This window comes from Grus americana, chromosome 13 (assembly GCF_028858705.1).
Source record: "Grus americana isolate bGruAme1 chromosome 13, bGruAme1.mat, whole genome shotgun sequence".
Taxonomy (NCBI): domain Eukaryota; kingdom Metazoa; phylum Chordata; class Aves; order Gruiformes; family Gruidae; genus Grus; species Grus americana.
In genome coordinates, this window is record NC_072864.1 from 10216216 (window position 1) to 10236807 (window position 20592).

General features: G+C 37.4%; 1 protein-coding gene across 5 annotated transcripts in view; it reads left to right on the plus strand.

The window, feature by feature from the left end:
• The window catches only part of BEAN1 (brain expressed associated with NEDD4 1), a 61179-nt gene that overhangs the window by 10594 nt on the left and 29993 nt on the right, over positions 1-20592 (plus strand). For 4 of the 5 annotated variants that reach the window (XM_054841066.1, XM_054841069.1, XM_054841067.1 and 1 more), the window contains one exon: positions 1277-1411. The exons of the other annotated variant lie outside the window; for it this stretch is intronic. In XM_054841066.1, coding sequence (XP_054697041.1) covers positions 1277-1411 — 135 coding nt within the window. The remainder of the gene's footprint in view (positions 1-1276; positions 1412-20592) is intronic. 5 annotated transcript variants of the gene reach the window in all.

Here is a 20592-nt window from a genome sequence, read left to right on the forward strand (position 1 = left end):
CATCATTTTCTTGCAGGTGAATTCCTTTTTGATATTTGCAATGACTGTGTAACCAGTCTGAAGTTAACAAAAGTTGTTCCCATTTACACAATGGCTACATTTGGTACCACAAAGTAATTATTGCTTAGCTGCTTCTTCTGTAATATTTTAAGTCTAAAAGAAAATCCTAGAAAGGAATCCCCACAACTTTAATTAGTGGGAATTCTATGCCATTTAACCCGAAAATTGTCTAAGATGCCTACCAGAAACACAGTAGCCATTTGGGAAACATACTGCAAGATGTTCTGAAAGTACAAAACAATGCGATCTGACTATTGGCCTCAAGATTGTAGAGCTGCCAGGTACAAGCGTACAATGTAAGATTTACTGTAACATTATGTTGTCTGTGCTGGTGATATTTATAAATGCATTAGGGAGTACTGACATCCTCCACTGTAGCATCTGTGTGGAGGATTGGAAATCATGAACAATTACTCCGAACTGAATGATTTTGCAGCTATAAAGGATGACGAAAAGCCCCCAAATTAAAAATACTGGAGAACAAACAAAAACGTGATGTAGCAGAATTGCCTGTCTTCTGTTGGGTACTGATTTGCACACTAGCCCTCTGTGCCCTTACTTTCAAGAACTAGTGTTTTTTAAGTTGGGCTTGAACTTTTATTTGCCTGTATTTTGAATGTTTTAGATTGCTCACATAAAGTAACCTGAATACAGCTCTATGTCTCCATAAGTTTACCCAAGGCTTTATTAAGATTATTAAAAAAATCCTTCCCTACTCTATCAGACTGAGTTCCTTCCCTTTAGTCAAACTGGAAGGGGATGGTGAGAGAGTTATACTTACAGCTAAGAAGCCCTTAATCTAGTCTTTCAGGTTTATGCAAGATAGCAGATCTCTTTTCTCCCCCCACTCTCCCATTTATCTGGTTTGTGTGTGTTAAGCTGGGGCAAAGATGGATTGTTTCAGTTTGGATGTTAAAGTATTTAAGTCAGTCAGAAGGCTAGGTGCCTCAGAGACATGGTACCCTTGTGATTTCTTTGGTATGTTCACCTAGACCTCATCTGTCTTGAGCACTATTTAATTGATCAGCAACAATAGTATAGGAAATAGTTGTTTGAGTTTGAGAACCTTTTCACATCTGACAAAGAGGAGAGAGTGTTTTCATCCACCCAGGGCTTTCAAAAGCAGCAAGATTGACTTTCAGTAGACATATGGCTTTGTAGCTCAGGAAGGAGTTGCTTGTTACACAAAGTCATCTATTGTTTCCTCTCCTTTCAGATGAGCAGAGCATTCTGCCATGTAAAAAAGAAGAACTACAATGTGGTGATGGACTCTGCCTCTTAAACTGGCTGCGCTGTCACTATAAGAAGGACTGTGGCAGAGACTACATGTCCATCAAACTAACATGTTCAAGTGAGTTACCCTTCACTTTCCTAAATCATGACACAACATCCTACAAATGTGAATCCATTTGCTCACCGAATCAGTGTTTCTAGCAATATACTGTTCTAAACATTATATTCGATCTGGTTTTGCTGTTGCAAGGATATGGATATCTAGAGGTTTATTATTCATATGTGTAAATCATTTATACTGCATGCTGATTTCAAGTAGAATAATAGACAAATATCAGCAGTAGTGGGAATGGATGATTTGATGGAGCTCAAAATGCATTAAGCTAATGTATTGTGAAGGCTGCTGCTCTGAAATGCCAGTTGAGAAGGAAAAAAAAAACCCAAACTAAAATAAAAAAGGCAGTCAGTCACCATTGCCAGAAACAATTAGACTCTGGCAGCTCTGCAGAGCAGTGACTGCTGGCCAGGCACTCTGCATTTGGAAATGTTCATGTGAATAAACAAACAAACTGCCGTCCGATTAAAATAATACTTGGGCAGGGGAGAGGTAAGAATTACTGTCAAGTCAGATATATCCAGTGTATTTAAAGGAGGCACAAGGTAACTTTTGTAAACAGTGCAGATAGTTTTAGCCATTTGTTTTAGAACCAGATTTGTTGCAAATAAGTTGAAAGATCAGTTGGGGGATTTTTGATAAACAAAAGTGTGTTGTAATCTCAGCAGTTGCTGTTTACTAGCAAACTTGGTGATGTAACCATCTCAGCTTTTTCTGTTCCTACTTTTTGCTTTTTATGTTTACTTGTTAATTTCAAGCTACAGTTTCAACTGTGAAACCTTCCTTTTAACATACCCATTTTGTAACTAGCAACATCTAAGAGGGCCAATTACTTTTAGACCTCTGTTCTACATGGTACAAGTAGGATGGATCACATACTGCTGTCAGTCATTACTTGCCAAAAATATTTGCAAACTTGGGGTTTTAACACAACATTGTACACAGAAGAATGTAGCCACAATTTTGCAAAAAGACCAGAAGTTACAACAGGGAGAGCAGATTGACAGCTACTAGCAATACACTTTAGATTAAAGTAAACCAAAAAATGGTTTCAGCAGCAAGCCTAGTACACTCCATCCTCTAATGGGCTTTCAGATGCATGGAGGCAAGACAGAGCTAATCCAAAGTAAAACCTTCTGAAACATGCACAGTATAGACAGCAGGCCCTCAACACCAACTATTCAGTCTACAGATCCATGCTTGTCACAACTCACTACCTGACTTTACAGTACGGCTGAAGCACTCATGCAACACAAGCACTCTATAGAATTGATCATAGTCCATTAAGTTGAGCAGGATTCAGGTCAGATCCATGAGGCACAAAAGATTATGAGTTCATAATTGAGAATTCAGAAAGGCTACAGTTAACATGCATGGGAGGTCACACAAGACCTGAATTTAGGCAAGCCCTCGGGTTCTTATGCTCTTAATTCCTCATCTAATCAGCACAGATTAGAGCTAGACATGTGGTTTGGTTTTTTCCTCTGAGAAAACATATTGGGTGTGGTCATAGAAGATTTAATGGGAACACATGAGTTTTGATGATCTTTCATCTTGCCTGGATCACATGACAACCTTGCAGCAACTTACATCGCACACAAGTACACTGTATTTTCTGCCCTTCTATAAAGGTGCATGTAATGTAGTAAGTGGCAACAAACTCTTTTTAATATATGTAAATATATTTTTTTTCTAAATGCAAAGCTATCAATTCAGTGCTAATAAGAAAAAACTACAACGACAGCTGACAAAAGAGTCAAATAGTGACAGGTTTGCTCTGAACACATTACGGTAGTTAAGAGCTCAAAAAACACAAAACCAACAGATCATTTGCAATGGTTACAGAAGCGCACACAAATCGGAAATTGCCTAGAGGAAAAATTTGTTATTTTTCAATGGAAAGACTGATTTGCTGTTCACAGATGAACCTGAGAGCAGAGTGTCATCCAGCAAGGCACTAACATCTGTCACTTCATATATATTTCACCCACACAGCAATTTTTCAGACAAGACGAGCGCCAAAGCACCTCTACCATGTGTTGATTTTGCTGAATAACAGCAAGACCTGTTAGAAGATCAGCACCAACAGAAAATCTACACAGAACGACTATGCAATTAGATCTGGTGTACCATTTCTTTCAGGCTTATACTGTCCAGAATAGCACTGCTACCTAATAATAAAGGACAAGGCAGTGACAGAGCTGGATGGAATTCAAAAGCTGGCAGATAGATTTCCATGGGCAATAAGCATTCGCATTGGGAAGTCATGTCTGAACATGTGGCTAAATGAAAAAAGTACTTGCGTATAAAAAAAAATACATCCCTTTGCAAATACTGTATAGGTAACATTATATAATATGTATATAGGGTGTGTGTATATATATAAATACATATATCATCTTTATTCTTTTTCTTTCTATATATGTGCAAGATAGAGGCACTCCACTTGAATTATTTATTGTTCTTATTTCTAACTTTCTGCTTTTGAAATACTAACATCTAAACATTTAGCCCATAGGTTAGAAAATACATGAGTTCATTCAGTCTATTTCATCCTAATACAGTTTAGAATTTCCTGGTGGGATCCAAAAACCTGTGATACTCACTAAAGTACTACACCCTGGAGCCATAAGGCTGAATAATTAGGCTTTTACATCTTAGTTACCATTATTCTTTCTCATTTTAAAATTGTTACATTTACTTTACAGTTAATGGCATCTCCATTCAGAAATTTAATTTCCTTTTTATTTTGGCCAAGAAAAACTTCATCTACTTCATATGAAGCCCATACATAATAAAAAACCCAAGAAGGTACCAAGAAGGAAGTCTAGTTCCTTTATTGCATGTTTTTCTGTTAAAGCACTAGTAATATACATCTTTAAAGCTTTAGTCTCAGTCATATAGCGTATCCATTACTTACTTTGTGCGTCCGTGGACAATGTGTCATGCTCTTTAAGGAAACTTATTAAAAATGCAAATAGATATATCACATAAGAATGTTGTTTTCTTATTTTGATGTTTTCAGAGACATGGCACTTTTTTTTAATTGAAAAGGATATTTTTTTATATATATATAAAAAAATTTACTTTCATATGATTATTTCAACAACCTAAAACCCTTTTGATAAGTGGCATTAAGTCACTTAAACTTTTTTTTTTTAACAACAGGCAAGTGTAGTGTACTATAGAGCTACAGCTATCAAACGATCATCAGTAAAAAAAGTGTGTGGCCATCATCTCCCTGCATTTAGGGGTCGCATCTGCATTCCACCACACTCATGCACACAAATTTCCAGTGAAAATTTTTACCTTCTGCTAAATTTCTGTTTCTTCAAGGACAAAAACTGACATAATATTTTCTGAGTCAAAATGCTGGTAGTCAGCAATGTCATCACTAGTCTGTGTATTTATGAATGCACATTACTAGTGTGAAATAGAGCCTATTACTACCTGTAGTTATGATGAATTAACTGGAAAGGAGGAGGAAACAGACAGCTGTTGTCTGGGCTTTTTTTAAACCCAAACAAAAGCTATAGTCCAAGCTTCTGTCATCCAATATGGTATTCCTTGACTAAAAATGCCTCAATGGATGCTAAGCAGATGTTTTGAAATGAGTTTCCATTGGGGTGGAAGTTTATAATTCTTATCATAAATCACAATGTAAAGCTAGTATATAAACAGGTTGAAATTCTCATTTTTAGCACGTTACAAATGAATAATTTCAGCATAATAAAGAGATAAATCCATATTTGGGTTGTCTGTGAAAACAGCCCTTGTCAAAGTTATTCTTAGTTACAGAAATTGAAAATCATGATATGCTGGAATTTAAATCCCTTTCTATTGCTTAAAGTAAGTTGTTGTTGGAGTATTGTTTTTATCATCAATGATTTTATGCTTATAGCCTGAAATTATGCAGAGGGCAGTCAAAAGCTTAAGCAGCACTTAGCATTAAATGTTATTAAGATTTGAGAGGATCTTCCATGGTGTGCAGTTCTTCATCTAGCATTTGTACCCTGCAGCTAGCCAGCTCTCTTCTCCAGATCGAGCTCTGTCAGTTAAAGATCATGCCATCACAGTTGCTCACCTCCATCCGCATAAACCAATTGATGGAGTGCTTAAGATGACTGCTTCCTAATCTGTGCCAAAGACAACACCAGCTAGGAAGGATAGCTTTAAATAGGGGGGTTGAATCAGCTCCTCAGATTTTGCCAGCAGCTTATTAGGAAATTCTTGAGGTTCACAGAAAACTAAGGGGAGAGTAACCTCTAGCAATAGGGGAAAAAAACTTTCACAGAGAAGATGGTAGTATCTTCACAAGCATCTGTTCTGGTTGTAGTTTGTTGAAAGCTTGACCCTGAGAAATAGGCTTGAGATTACTTCCTGAGCCTAAAAATTCCCAGCTACAGGAGGTCCACGTATTGTACTATATAGAGAGGAAAGTATCCATAAATGCTGCTCGGATCACAATCCCTGCTTCTAATGGAAGGATTGAACATACAAGCATATTGCACAGCACTCAACAGGACAGCAAATGAACCCTCTAAGTACTACTCAGAATGCTGTTTTCCATGTAATTAGCCAAGTACTTTTGCGGTAGGATCAATTAATTACACTGCCAAGCAGCAGGTGGTACTGTCACATAGTATGCAGAGGCCTGTTTCTTAAATTCATTATATGGAATGTTTATCAAAGTCCAAAAAGACTTTCAATGCTGATAACATGCTTTACTGTGTTACTTCATTTTGCTCTTTCTATTTTAATTTCATTCCACTTCCTTCCCCTGCCTCTGGCTTTCTAGAAACCCAAGATATGTTTTAGTAACGCTGAAACAGCGGTAATAGTACTGGTTCTATATGACAACTACTGGTTACACATACCATAAAGAACACACGTATCTTTTGGAACCACGATGAAAAATCTGTTCAATAATTTTACTTTCAAACATACATCAACATGCATCAAACCGGAAAATGAGAGCCTCTTAAGATGCTTCTGAAAAGCAGTACGCTTTACACCCCAGTAAATGCCTACAGGCAGGACTTGGGTACTTAAGTTGTTTCTCCTCACAGGCAAGTCTGACACCAGCTTTTTAGACTGCAGAATTTTTGGTGGACTGCAGCCATACACGGATTCCCAGGGAAGCTGACCACATGCAACTTGGTTTGGCAAAGCTGGAATAAAACAACAATTCAGTCTTGGCTATCAACTAATATAATAGAACAGTCACCCAGAACCACTGGGATAAAACACAGCCACCAAAGGGATGTCTTTCCTGTTGCCCCAAGAAAATTATCCCATCAATCTGAAAACTAGTCAATCATTCCTATCAGCACTAGAGTTCCTAAAAATGCATCACAGAAGCATGGTGGGTTTTTTTGCTTTGGACTGGACTAGATCCTCTCTGATGGTACTTAGGTTTAAACTGGCAGCCCTGATGTGAGTATTCAGACCTTTAAACACGCAGAGAACTTCAGATTATAGAATCCAAAAGCATGGAAGGTTGCGCTTTGTGCGGTTTTAAAAACAAAAAGCTTTTCTGTAGTATAGACATTAGAAGTTTATTTGTCCAACAGTTTTCTTTTTTTGGTCTGAAAAAGTCTCTTTTCTTTAAACAGAGAAATAAATGGCCAAGATCCTCAGTCTGTTATACATGCTCACTATGCATGCACATTTGCTCCAGGGGATTTTGGATTTGTCAGTAGCTAAGGGGAACGCATGAGATCAGCTTCTTAAAACAGTGGCAGTACCTCAACCACGGAAGCAGACTAATGATAGAGTGAAAGGGAAATGACTTTCAAATCACCTCCTGCCCACTGTGTCATTAATGCCAAACCTAATATTCTGGATTCACGTACTTAGGCGTTGGGAGGGAATGAAATGAGAACCTTTTGTTCTAGCATTTATAAAATCAGATACAATAATGTCTATAATAGGGGCTCCCTGTACCAGTAGCCACTATCATGTGGTCTCAGTACTCATTTAGAAAAAGAGATTGCTTTGTATCAGTTATACAGGTAAGTGGGATCTCAGAAGTGGAGCAAAGGAAAGAGATGCTAAGAAAGCACTTCAGAAATAAATACCTAGGAAAGGGGAAAACCAAAACTGACAGCTCTTTCTCAAGCATATCACGCCAGTTTTACTATCACATAGCTCACTGAAATGTCTTGTTGGCCCACTGCTATAAGACAAGAATGAGGCCATAGTATTATGAGGATATCCACCACTATTGTGGGCAGTCCAGTCACACTAGAACTCTTGAAGTTATTACTTGTCCAGTTACAAGCAAATGGCAGAGACATTCAGTGTTTCTTATTTGAGATAGTGAAAAGGTTCCAGGGTGCTTACACACAGAATGGTGGTTATAAAGGAAAGACAGGCTACAGTATTTTACACATCCTTTCAGACCTAGGCATGTACAAGAAAAGCTTTGCAACTAGTCACCATGAAGTGAATTTTCAGGAAAAGGAAGAAGGAAAATCTTGGGTCCTCAAAATCAACATCCACATTATCTGCTGAAAGAAAGAACAGAGATCCCAGTGAGGCTATATTCCAGGAGAGATTTCCATCGTATGTTTAGCATATTGCTACAAGATGCTATTGCTGTATACCATAATCTAGTTCTGGCAGGGAAAACCTCAACAAGTGGTGGATCAAACAAGAAGAATGCAGGATAAGGTTTTTTTGAGAGAAGGGAATCTTTGTTCTTTTTGTAGCACCTCACACATCCACTTTCCTAACCATGGCTTCTAGGCATTATGGTAATATAAGTAAAGAACAACAGTACCAGTTGGTGTGTTGAGCCATAGTTCTGGTGTTCCTAAAAGGCTGTTTATGGCATCACAGTAATCAACAACAGCTTGACAAGCTATGTGTGTGCACTCATAAAGATGATTCTTATACAACCAACAGTATATGCTTACCAACAGGCAATGTGTGCATACCCATATATAAACACAGCTCTGTAAGAGAGATGCCTTAACATAGACAGAAAAAATAAAACAGGAATTAATTTCATATTGCAGGATTATAAGTCCCCACAATTCGGTTAATTTTTACCTGCCATAGTTATCTTGGCTTTCAGAGACAAAATAGTTACTTCCTTAGCTTACTCTGAGAGCTTAATTTTAGCATTTAAGAAGCAAAACACTGACATGAAAGTATTTCATTTAATGTGCGGCTACAATGAAATTCAGCCTAATGGGAAAGAATATGAACTATTTAAAGTGTATTTCAAGTATTAATATATTTGCCTATTCCTTCCTGTATCAGTCAACCAGAATCAGCACATGAAAAAATGCTTTATTGCATCTTTCTTCCTCTCTTTCTCCCCCTTTCTCTTTTTCATGCTCTTTTTTCTTACCTTGACTGACGGTGATTTTTCACTGTTAAATCCTCTTGAATCAGAAGTAGAACCACTGCTAAGTCTTAGCAAAAACATTGTACTGCATGTACTCAAGGGAAGCTGCCCTGAGAAGCAATGCGTGGATTTGTTCCAGTTGAGAAAACAAGCTAATATTTCCCTTGCTGTAAGAAGAAATAAAATGTATAATCTTTCTTTGATCGAGGGTTAACCATAGATTTTTCAGAAAATATACTCAGCAAAATAGTGTTGACCTGTAGCACTTAAGATGTACTTGCCTTCACCTACTCTTTTTCCAGTCCTCTAACCAACCATTTAGCATAGAAGCTTACATGCATACAAATACTTTAGCTACCTTTTAGTGTCTGAAATTACCTATGTGCTTTTTTTTTTTTAAGGCTGTATTATCTGTCTAGAGAGTTTTCTGAAACCATGAGAAAGTAGTATTAGCTAAAATTCTGATTCAGATTTAAACATATATTTTCATGGGAACCAAAGAATTTGCACACTGAAGCTAAAGACAGTCATAACCTGTGCAATCATTGCTGCCGCTTCAAAGGGTTGTGTGACTGCAGTCTTTTGTACCAAAGAAATTAAGTGTCTTTTATGTCACTTGATACTTCTCTTTTTATTACTAAGGTAATTAAACACTGCACAAAAATTTAAAATAACTCTGTCATGAAGACTTACTTAAGGCTCATATTAACAGGAGTCAGGTTTATGTTTGTTCTAAAAGATACACAGATAATCCCACAGATTGCCTTTCTAGTAAGTACCACAGGCCATTTAGATTCATAATCTCCCATCACTCTCTATGCAGCTTTATATAAAAAAATCACATAGGTAATCCTGCCTATGGGAAGTTCTTTCTAGATAATTGTGCCTAGAGTCAACCAGAATGGTTAACGTAATCTTGTCATGAGACTGCTGAGGAGAGTATGTTTGAATACTATCCAGACTTTGATTTTGGACAATTCTTGCCAGAAAAGTGGATTTCAAGGGAGGCACGGTACTGTTATTTAAACAGCTATTAGATGAACATAACAGTGCTTGAGATAATAATGAAAACAGTCATTGAAAATACTAAATTTTAACCCAATGAATGCATTCTTTTGTTTCCATTCAGTCCAAGTTAAATCCATTAGATGTCCTTGTAAAGTTCCTCCAACTGAAGAAAAAGAATTTGTCATTTCACAGTCTCCTTGCAAATTTGTATCCAGACTTCTCCTAGTCCTTACAAACAGTTTCAGGGAAGGTATACAGATCCTCTGAGTACAGGTTTGCATACTCTAGATTGTCAGTGGAGACAGGTACTCAGGAACGTAATTTCATAGAGGTTCAACCTGCCCTGTAGATGCATCCATCTCTTCTTATTGTCCAAATGAAAGACCTAGAAAGCATTGATTCCTAAAAGAAGCTCCAAAGTTAAGTTCCAATAAGAGAAGTCACTTCGTCATCCTTTAACTTCATAGCTTCACCTAGCAAATGTATATAACTATACTTGTCAGCTTTGAAAATTGCTGTATTATAGGCACCCTAACACTCTTATGAAGCAACAGAATGAGATTCCTTGTATCCAGGAATATCTTTATAATACAATCTTCTCTATTAGGAAAACAGCTTCAGCATCCAAAAAAAAAGGGTGGGAGGAAAAAAAAACCAACAAACCAAACTGTATCTCATTTGGGGGCACCTTAGTAAATCAGTTCTTATAATCTTGCTAATTCAGGCTTCTAAAGACATTAAGTTGTTTGTGGCAATGATAGTTTAAACAAATTTTACCATGCAATTAAGTTCTAAATTCACTGCTATTTGTTACTTCTCTTCCTTCTTTGCTTGCTTTGTTGCAAGAAGATGCTTTGCCCTCCAGTTAGATTTCAGTTCTTTGGAGCATTCACAAAATTTATTCCTGTTTTATTAGGAGACTTTAGATTGTTGTGGAACAACATGGAGCCTATTACATACAAAAATGCTGTTGCTAGACTTGTTTATAAATTTCATGTACTACCTTAGTCTGGATTATCAAAACTAATGACAATATCCTCTTCTCTTAAAACTTTTATTTATCCTTTCTAAGGATTAATTTGAAAAGGCTGCTCCTTCCCGTGCTGTATGTTTATTCAGCATATTTTTCTCTTATTTACTGACATTAAGGTTTAATGCATGCTGTACTGCCTGCTGAGGGTCAGTATTTGTTAATCTTGCCTGATATAAAAATCCTACTCGCATACTACCAACTTTTGTAGACAGAAATGAACAATGAACATAATTGAAATAGCCCTCAAGTAACTGTTAATTAGAGCAGAACTTTTATCTGTATTATGCATCTTTAATTTCACAACTTATCTTTTCATAAGCACATAACTAAAAAGAATAGAGGGTTAAGAAAATAACAACTAAGCATAGAATTCTGGCATACAGTGAACATAAAAGGCAAGCCGCATGGCTCTTGGCACCCTTTGTCTCCTAGCTAGAGAAATTAACAATGGCTATGGAAATCAGTACCCTTAAGAAAGGAGTATGATCAGGTACTATCAAGCAAAGATGTCAGTGTCGATTCTTCCTGAAATGGGACAGTCATTCTGATGATGACCCCCATTGCCCCATGAACTTGAAAAATGCTCAATTCTGCTAAATACAGCTATATCTCTACCTTGAAAAATAATACTAAATTATTTGATAAGATATAAAGAATGACTAGTTCAGTTTCATAGTGAGAAATAATCAGTATTATTGTTATATTTTGAAATATATTAAAATATTGCTTTGTATGATTGCATTTTTTCAGGAAGAGAAGCTAAGGTTTAAAAGGGGAGTTTCTTTCAAGGCAGCCTGCCAAAGGCTACTCTGTAAACCTGCAAACCACAAACACAGACAAGAAACTAATCTAGTTAGAGAGTTATCTTGATACACCTTTTTCTTCATCTGTAATACGAAGTCTATGCATTTCAGAAAAAGCTATTTTAAAATATTTTGGTAATTTTTATAACACTTCTACAATACACACTTTCAAAATGACAAGAAAAAGCTGATCAGCTAGGCAAATACTGTTCCCACAGTGTAAATAGGTAAAACAGTGACAGTTTTTGAATGTGCATCTCAGTGCTCCCTGAATTGGAAAATTTTATATGAATAAAATCAAGAAGGCATTTACAGTGCATAAAATATGCACATAAGCGCTTTCCTGAATTGAAGCCTAACTTCTTTGTCCACAGTCTCTTTATAAATAAATAGGAGAATCCAGCTTTTTGCTACATTAGCTTTACGAAACATGAGTTAGTGGGAAACGCTATATGCGGTAGAATTGAGAATAAGATGAAAAATACAGAGTAAATAGAAAACAGTCAGCAGGGCCAGGGGGCATAAAGCCTCCTTGAAATCCTAAATTCAAATATGCCTTAGGTCATGACTGAAATAATTTGGTTGGTTTCATCTGAGTGGCTAACAGAAGAGGCTTGTTCATATCATTACATTGCAAGAGAACTGTTTATAGCTGCCAGGCTTTGTTCCAGACAGAAAAGTGGTAAATAAATGCATATTATATATAAATACATAAGCAGTCTAGGGAAAAAAAAATGTAATGGTAGACAAGAAAATAGTCTCCTGATCTATCTTGTTAAGCATCATTGGAGGCTCTCATAAACAACAGCAATTCACAGAACTAGCAAATGATGTTTATAAATGAATGAAACCCTGATGACATCCTTCTCTGAGAGGAAGAGAAGTAATCCCCTCAATCCTTCTGCATGGGAGAGACAGAGAAATGCACAAACCAGCGATATGTGAAAGGAAGACTAAAGAGTTCAGTGTCTAACTTAGAGGGTGCTTGTGGCCTAAAGTGCTAATAAGTTCTTCCACCATCTTTCTAATGCTGCACTTGCCATAACAGTTACATGGGAAAGATTCTTTGCTGGGAATTAAGCATCCTTTTATAACAGCCTTCAGTGCAATTACAGGGATAGCCTTTGTTTTCCATGGATTCAGTTGTCTAGCCCCAGGAGTGCTGGATCAATTTGAAGTTGAATTACATGCCTGCGTGGTGTTCGTAGGTGAGCCCCACGACTACAGCGTGGCTCTCCTGAGTTGTGTCAACATAGTTGTTCACGCATCTGCTCTAGAAACAAGACCTGGGGACAAATCCTGTGTCTGCTCTAGGAGCAGGATCAGAGTGCCGATTCTGCTTCCAGAATAAGATTGTTGTGGGGAAGTTTTTTTATTCACAGTGTGCTTCACACCATGGCCATAAAAGGCTGTGGTGGCTTAACTCAGGGAATGGTGCTCTACCAGATAAGGAACAGGAATGGTTAAGGCTGGCTTTGCTTTCTGTGTGCCTCCGCTAGTGAAGCCACAAGTCTGCTACTAAGAACAGAAACAGCCATTCTGGGGATTCTCCCACGAAAGAGAAATGTCAGAACTGACACGATGTTTGCAGTAATAAGCTGTGTTGGCAAAATTCTTGTAGATGTCACCAAAATGTAAATGAACTTCCACTGACTCAGGGAAGCAATCTCCAGAAGAAACACACACAGAACTTATTTGCATTTAGCAGGGGATTACAAATATCATTGTTCTCTCTCCTCCTCTCAGACTGAAACTGTTGGCTCAGTGTCAGCAGTGCAGAGATGCATTTCTCTTGCTTGAAACTAGTTTAATAACAAGAGAATAAAGCGTGTATCCCTGTGCTTATCAGCTAGCTCTTTTTCACACGTATTTTTCTGCAGGAATCCTGATTCTCAATACTAGGAATATAGTATATGATATAGTAGAGCAGAAATATGTAGAAGTACATAATGGGTACAGAAACAAAGAGGTCGGTCAGTGAAAATACAGGACAGATTCATCACTTCAATAAGATGCAGTGAGGTCAGTCCACAAGCTTTTGTTGGGCTCCAAATGTTTTCTTGCCTCAAGTACTACACTGGAGATAGCAGTCAGCGCAGGCTTTGTGAAGTACTCCAGAAACCCCATTCTGGAAGTACTGTGTGGACCATGAGTTAACAAGGAGGACAGAAAGTTTACTTAATGATAAAAATGCACGAGTGAGATAGATATAATGCAACATCATAATTTTTGTTGTCTGGAGAAAGGAAACATCATCAGGATAAAACAAAATACACAAAGATAGTCAGGAACGTTACTTGTATTTCTGACTTTTTAAGGAATTTAAAGCAAAATATGAAAAAAAAAAAGTAACAGATCTAAGTGCCACACTTCCACCATAAAGAATAAATAACACAGTAATCCCTGCTGCAGAAGAGATGAAAGCATCAAGAAAAAACAAAACAAAACCCCCCATGTTTCCATAGCAAGGCTCTTTTTTCCCATTTTTTTATCTCCACATAACCCATGTAATATTCATTAGAAGTAATTGCTCAGCTTAAGGAAACAGCGTGCTGGTACTTCATCCCTCTTCCCCAGGTCATAGAAAGTGCAAGAAAAATATGCAGAATTAGAAAGTGACTTAACACAGAGCGTAAGACATAGATCATGTGCCATGGAAAGTGTCAGTTGGGTTTAAATTAAATCACAAGTCAATTCAAGACAGAGCAGAATTAAAATATTGCCCTTTTGGTTGTTGACTTACAAAACACATTCAGTTAAAGCACCAAAACACATTTGGTTAAAGCACCACTCAATGCATTGGTGTGTTAATTCACAGCCTCAGTGCAACCATCTGTCCTCAGAAGACTGCAATGCAATTTGAACACTGCTGGCTCTTTCAGTAGGCACACAATAAAGTGTTCTGACAAAATTGGATCATGCTTCTACTAATAGAAGTCAGCATGGGATTTCATCAGTGAACAAGCCAAAAAAAGGGGGTCACAGTCTGAATGTGCTAAAATTGTGCACATTTAGTTTATCATTCAGTGCTTGAGAAATTGATTTGTCTCATGAGAGATGCTAACATCCTAATGATTCAGTGTTGGGTAACATGCTACTCTTTAGCACTAATACCATGCCTTCCCTTTGAAAAGGGAGCAAGCATTTAGAGTTTGGATGCCAAGTTCCTGATACATCATCTTTTTTCTACTGGAACAGAAAAAGCTAATGTTGGATATGTAGGCGGTAGATTTCCAGTCATGTAGCTGCCTATTGCACTACAAAGTCTGGCAGGCACCATGTCCTCCCCACTGTGTAGGGCACTATTTTTTCCTAACAGGGAGCTAACACAATGCAAAATAAGTCCACAGATTTTCCTTCTGTAACCCACCAAAAGCCATATGACCTGTTATATACGGAATCACAATGCCCCGACACATGTTACTTAGAAAAATGGGGCACTTGAAGCATCAGAGTTATATGGGGATAGTTCTGTTCTTGGTCCACTCTCTTTAGCAATTGTTTCATCCAAGTCAGAAGGGAAGAGATGGGTTAGAAGCCTGCCTCCTCTGCAGTTGTCAAGGATGGGCAAACTGGCATTCACCAAATGGAAATAAAATATGCCTTAAAGTCAACACATCTCCGACCACTTTATGGAAACATGAAAACCTTGCTTCAGTCTGCTAGGTTGCAGTGAAAAAAAGCTTAATTTTATCAGTAGAAATTGCCAACAAGAGTGAGAAGAGCTCTTTATTAAAGGATAAGTGAAAGCTAAGATTAAGGCTGACATTAGGCAAACTGATTTCATATTTATCGTGATTTGGGATCATAGCACAGCATCCGTTTGTGATAAGTATATACACATTTGTAGGAGGCAGACACAGGGTTTGATGTATTCATATTAAATTATCTTAAGTAAGAATCCAAAGGACAGTGTTTATAGAGTAAATAAGACTAGTGAAATATTCATTAATTCAAAAGACATACATCATAAATGTCACCACATCCCCGCCGTAGAAAGACATTCCATACAAATGTTATGTACATACTGATGGGGCCCATGGCTGCAACCTGTTCCTCCCTCCCAGGCCTCTGAGACCCAAATTGCGCAACGCAGCCAAGACTGCTTGTTGTGGTAAGACAACTAATCCTTTTAACCCAGTCTTTCACCCAACTGAACAGGCTAGTGACTAAACTTGCTGCATCTTTTTGTTGTCCACTCTAAACAAGCTGTTCTGTGGAAGGAGCAGAGACAAGGTGCTGGAGCAGAACGAAGAGGTGCTATTGTTTTCATTGGCTCTTCAGTGTTAACTACTAGGACAAATAACTTCCATGTATTTTTATTTGGACAAAGCTTAATGGAACCACTAGTGCAAGTGGTCCTTGAAAAGAAAGATCCCATTCTGGCAGACGAGGGTTTCCTTACTATTTCCTCCTTCCACTCAGAAAAAGAATGATGACCCTAAAGAAGCCACATCTAAAGCAAATATGACAGATATCAACTACACATTATTCCAAGATTCAAGTGCCCTTCTTCCACGTTTGTTCTTGTAATTCAATACCAAGAATGGAGATTAAGTATACTGTCTTTACAGGAACATATTAATTAGAATAAAAAATTGTTATTTCAAGATGAGGCAAAAACCTTGAAGTTAGAATTCTCTGCCTAAAATTGCTTTTAGAGTTTACAAAAAGTTACTAAGATCAAAAACAGTTTGCCAAACTTCCAGTGGAGAAAAATAAAAAACTTCATTGAAAAAATATAACCATAAAAGTATATTTCAAATCTAATTCAATAAGCTTGCGAATAATGATTATAGTTATGTTTCTGAGAGATGCTTGCATGGATGAATAATTAATCTGATCTCATAGCATGATCATTATGCATGTACATTAAACCTGCACCTGTAAAACTGGTATGAATGCACTTTTGAAAGAGACAACATTCCCCCAGCACATCTTACAGACGTCATTTGGAATCCTGCCTTGAAGTGGCTGCCTCTTCGTAATTTCATGTTTGTGAATAATGGAGAAATGAGCAGATAACTAAGCCAGTGCACAAGATAATTTGACTGGACACTGTATTGATTCCTCCTATAATGATTCAGGAACTGGTGGCGATGAAGACTTGTTCAGGGAGAATAGTAGTAGTGCAAAAGAAATTACAGGGTACCAATGCTTCATCAGTGATATCTGCCTCATCCAGTGAGAGAGTAAAAAAAGAAATCTTGTGCTAAATTAATCAGAGGAAATAGGACCATAATTCATACAGTCTGTAATCATCTTGACGAATATTGTAAATTAATGCATTATACATTGCTCATTACTTTTTATCTCAGTCACAGTAATTTTCTAAGGTTGATATGTATATGTTTATCTTTGCAGGGTTTTTGGATAATCAAACACTGATAAAGGGCAACATGAGGAATAAACATATGCATTATTAGGCTATCTCTAATCTTTCTTCAGAGACAGGGTTTATCTCCAAGCAACACAGGAGGCGAGCAGGAGCAGTGACTTTCCTTTCGGAACCAAAAAGCTCACTGAACAGTCTTAGTGCTTCCTGAATCAACAAGGTTGCCCACACCCTCACAAGCATTCAGTGCTTGCAAGCTCAGGTATATTGTTAGCAATGAGGCCATCTGTTTTTATCATCAACCCTGTCTTCCTTGGCCCAACCCTAAAATCTGGTATTTTAGGAAACTATGCAGTAGCTGCTAGTTAGAAGAATCTGTGATCTCATCCCCAGAAGGACTTAAGAAGGTAGTCTTAACAAGTGACACAGTAAATATGAAGACATCAATTATTTTAATAATCCAAACAGCATGACATTTCTTGTATCATATGCTGTCAGCACAAGGGAGATCAGAGGATCTAAAGCGAAAGTCCCCACACTATATGATGTTCAGTACAGCCTTTGGAACAAATTGTAGTAGGACAGCATGCACAGCCTGAACATTATAAAGCTGTAGGTGTAGCTCCATAAAACATAGTGGTTATCCTTGTTAACATTTCTAGCACATTTCTCCAATTAATACCAATGCAGAAGCTATACAGAAGAAGGTAGAGGCTCAAACAGGATTTTATTTTTGCACAGCATTTATAACTGTCTTGGTAAAGAATGGCAAGCTGTCCCTTTATCTCCAGTAGCTTAAAAAAAGAAAAGAAAAAACCCACCCAAACCACAAACAAACACCCAAAACAAAACAAAAACCACAAATGGAAAAAAACCATACAAATTAACAAAAAAAACAAACCACCAAACCAAAAAAACCCGACACCTAACTTCAAACCACATTCCCTATACCAATTTACAGTGGAAGGCAGGACCTCTCCCTTCTCCAAGTCATGAACAACATATCACTGTAGTACAGTTTAAGACACCCCCACCACTCTTAAAACCCCTCAAAAGATACCTTGTGATGCACAAGACAAGAATGAGGAGTTAAATAAACCATGATACATGCAGAGATTTCAGACCTTTCCCACTTAATGGTTTTCCTCAAGCTTCAGGACAGTGGGCACTTTGGATTAAAAAATAAAAATTAAAACAATCAAAAAAGTATGCACTTTCCATTGCCATTCTAGCTAGGCAGTTTGCCAGTACAATTATATTTAGGATATGCTGTGAAGTCCACAGTTTTATAAATTCTGAGAAATAGCTGTTCACCTGCTACTCCAAGGTAATGTAATATTTCAGAATTGCTTTGAGGTAATAGGGTAATTCTGACTTTACATCTTTACAGGAGGTCAAAAACTTACTGTTAGCCTTTTAATAATTAATGTGAGGCTCATCTGCTTTTTACATATTTCACTTTCCAGTTATAATAACCATCAGGAGTTCGTGCTTACATTAAAGTATAAGACCTTTGAATGGAAACAACCACCTTTTCTAAGTTTATTTTTGTTCAATTTCAGCAAATTAATCAGTCATTGCATTGCTCTTGCTTTAAGCAACTGAAGTTCAAGGCTTCCATATTGTCTAGCATTCACTTGGTTCACTCCTTCAGCTAACACACACACTGATGATCTTTGGTGGAGGCTTCAGATTGCAGCCATGTGTCTCACCAGACTTTGGACAGGTCACCTGTGGACCTCACTGGGGTAAAATGTGAATTCCAGCCCTGGGGTTTGATCATGGTTGTTGTTACTTGGTGCCCTCCAAAAGCCATAGCACCTTTTCGCAAGAAGGGACCAAGATTTTACTGCTGTTCAAAGCTCTGTGACTCTACTGCTGTTGGAAGGGATTTTCCCCAAGTCTTTAATTGCAAGGTCAATATGAAGGTAGCATCCAGCACAGATGACACGTATCCCATTGTATTTTGCTTGGATTTGATATTTCTCTAGTGACTCTGGAGCACCATTTTCCCCCTTTTATTACTTTCAGTGCTACATCACTTTCATGAATAAGCCTTTTTCAGAATAGCATTCACTTTTCTCCACCTTACACATTGTATTTCTACTGTGTTGTATAAAATAGGAGCTATTTTCATGCTGTCAGTTTCTTCACAAGAAGATTCACTGTCTACTAATGCAAAGAATATAAATTTTCAACTTGCTTTTAATCTGATTATTCACACATAAGAAACTGAAGATGTTCATATATTCATACCGGAATTGAAGTAGCAGTGTATCCAGCTATCTCATGCAAATATTAGTCCACATAAGAACAGGTGCATGCAATTTACATACCTAAGTTTAGCAATCTCTGAGATGGTGATAAATTCTTTTAATGTGAATTCTTTACATCATCCTCAAATTGAAGGACATTCCGAGTTCTCCTGTATTGCGAGACTATAACGTAACATATGCCTTTTTGGTAGGAAAGAAGTATGTTTAGTTAATTTGAATAGAAGTACCTTAACTAGCCACACCATGTGAACCCTCTTGGCCTCATTATGAGCCTAACATGGCCTTATCTGCTAGCACGTAGTTAAAATGAATAATTAAGACCAATAAGAGGAAACTGGTGGTTGTTATTTCATTTGTTAATCAGCAATTGTAAAAGTCCTTGCTGTTAGCAGGTATGCAGATGAAAATCCCTTTGCAGTCGTGCGTGATCAGGATAACCAGGGGCAGAAATAACTATTACAAAGTTGTTTATATCTTTCTCCTTATTTTTTCCCATGAACTTGAAAGGGGATAGAAGAGGATTTTACATTAACCTAGATACTAGTTTCTCCACCAAGAATCCCATAGCTTTTTTCAAAAATTCTTTTTTATTTTTTTCTCCAGTGGGTAAATGACAACTATTTAACAGACACATTTCTACTATGAATATTAATAGAAGTAAGGGAGGTAGGATGGTTTGCATACAGGCACATTCAAAGTTAACAGCAGAGCTCAGGAAGCAATCAAGGGTCAATTTGTGCTGCAGTGGTGGGTTAATAGTCAAAGGAAAAATCATTCTGCCTCATCCCAAATAGCGACTTGTGCCCAGAGATGAAATCACAGATACCTGATAAACTGCAAGAACAGCAGTTAGTGACCTTTAACATTAGATGTAACACACAAAGCACATTTCTCTGATGCGAACACTGCTACTGCAAGAAGGTGGAAGCTGGATGGTATTTCTCTCTCCCTGTTGTTCCAGGCAGTATCCTTAAAAGAGCTTTCATTTAGGTAGTCTTATTAGAAACCCCTGCAGGACACACATTTTCTGGGACTGAACCAATTTCTGGTCCCTTTGTTCAAAAGGCCACAAAAAGTAGCTAGCCTTAAGAGCAGTCAGCATTGCAGGTTAAGACCTGGTGGGCATCGCAGAGGTTCTAACCTACATGCAACACCGTTCATTAGAAAAGGATTTATAAAACCTTTGTAATTCAAAATTTAATCAACTTTCCCATAACATATAGTTATTTAAATGGAGTTAAATTTAAGAAACAGTGTGCTCACAGAAAAAGCCAAAGTTCTTGTTGTAGCCTTACTCTGCATCTTTCTAGTATTCTTCTCACTCAGTCTTATTTGGTAGCCATGTAGAACAATGCATACTGCAATTTTTGTT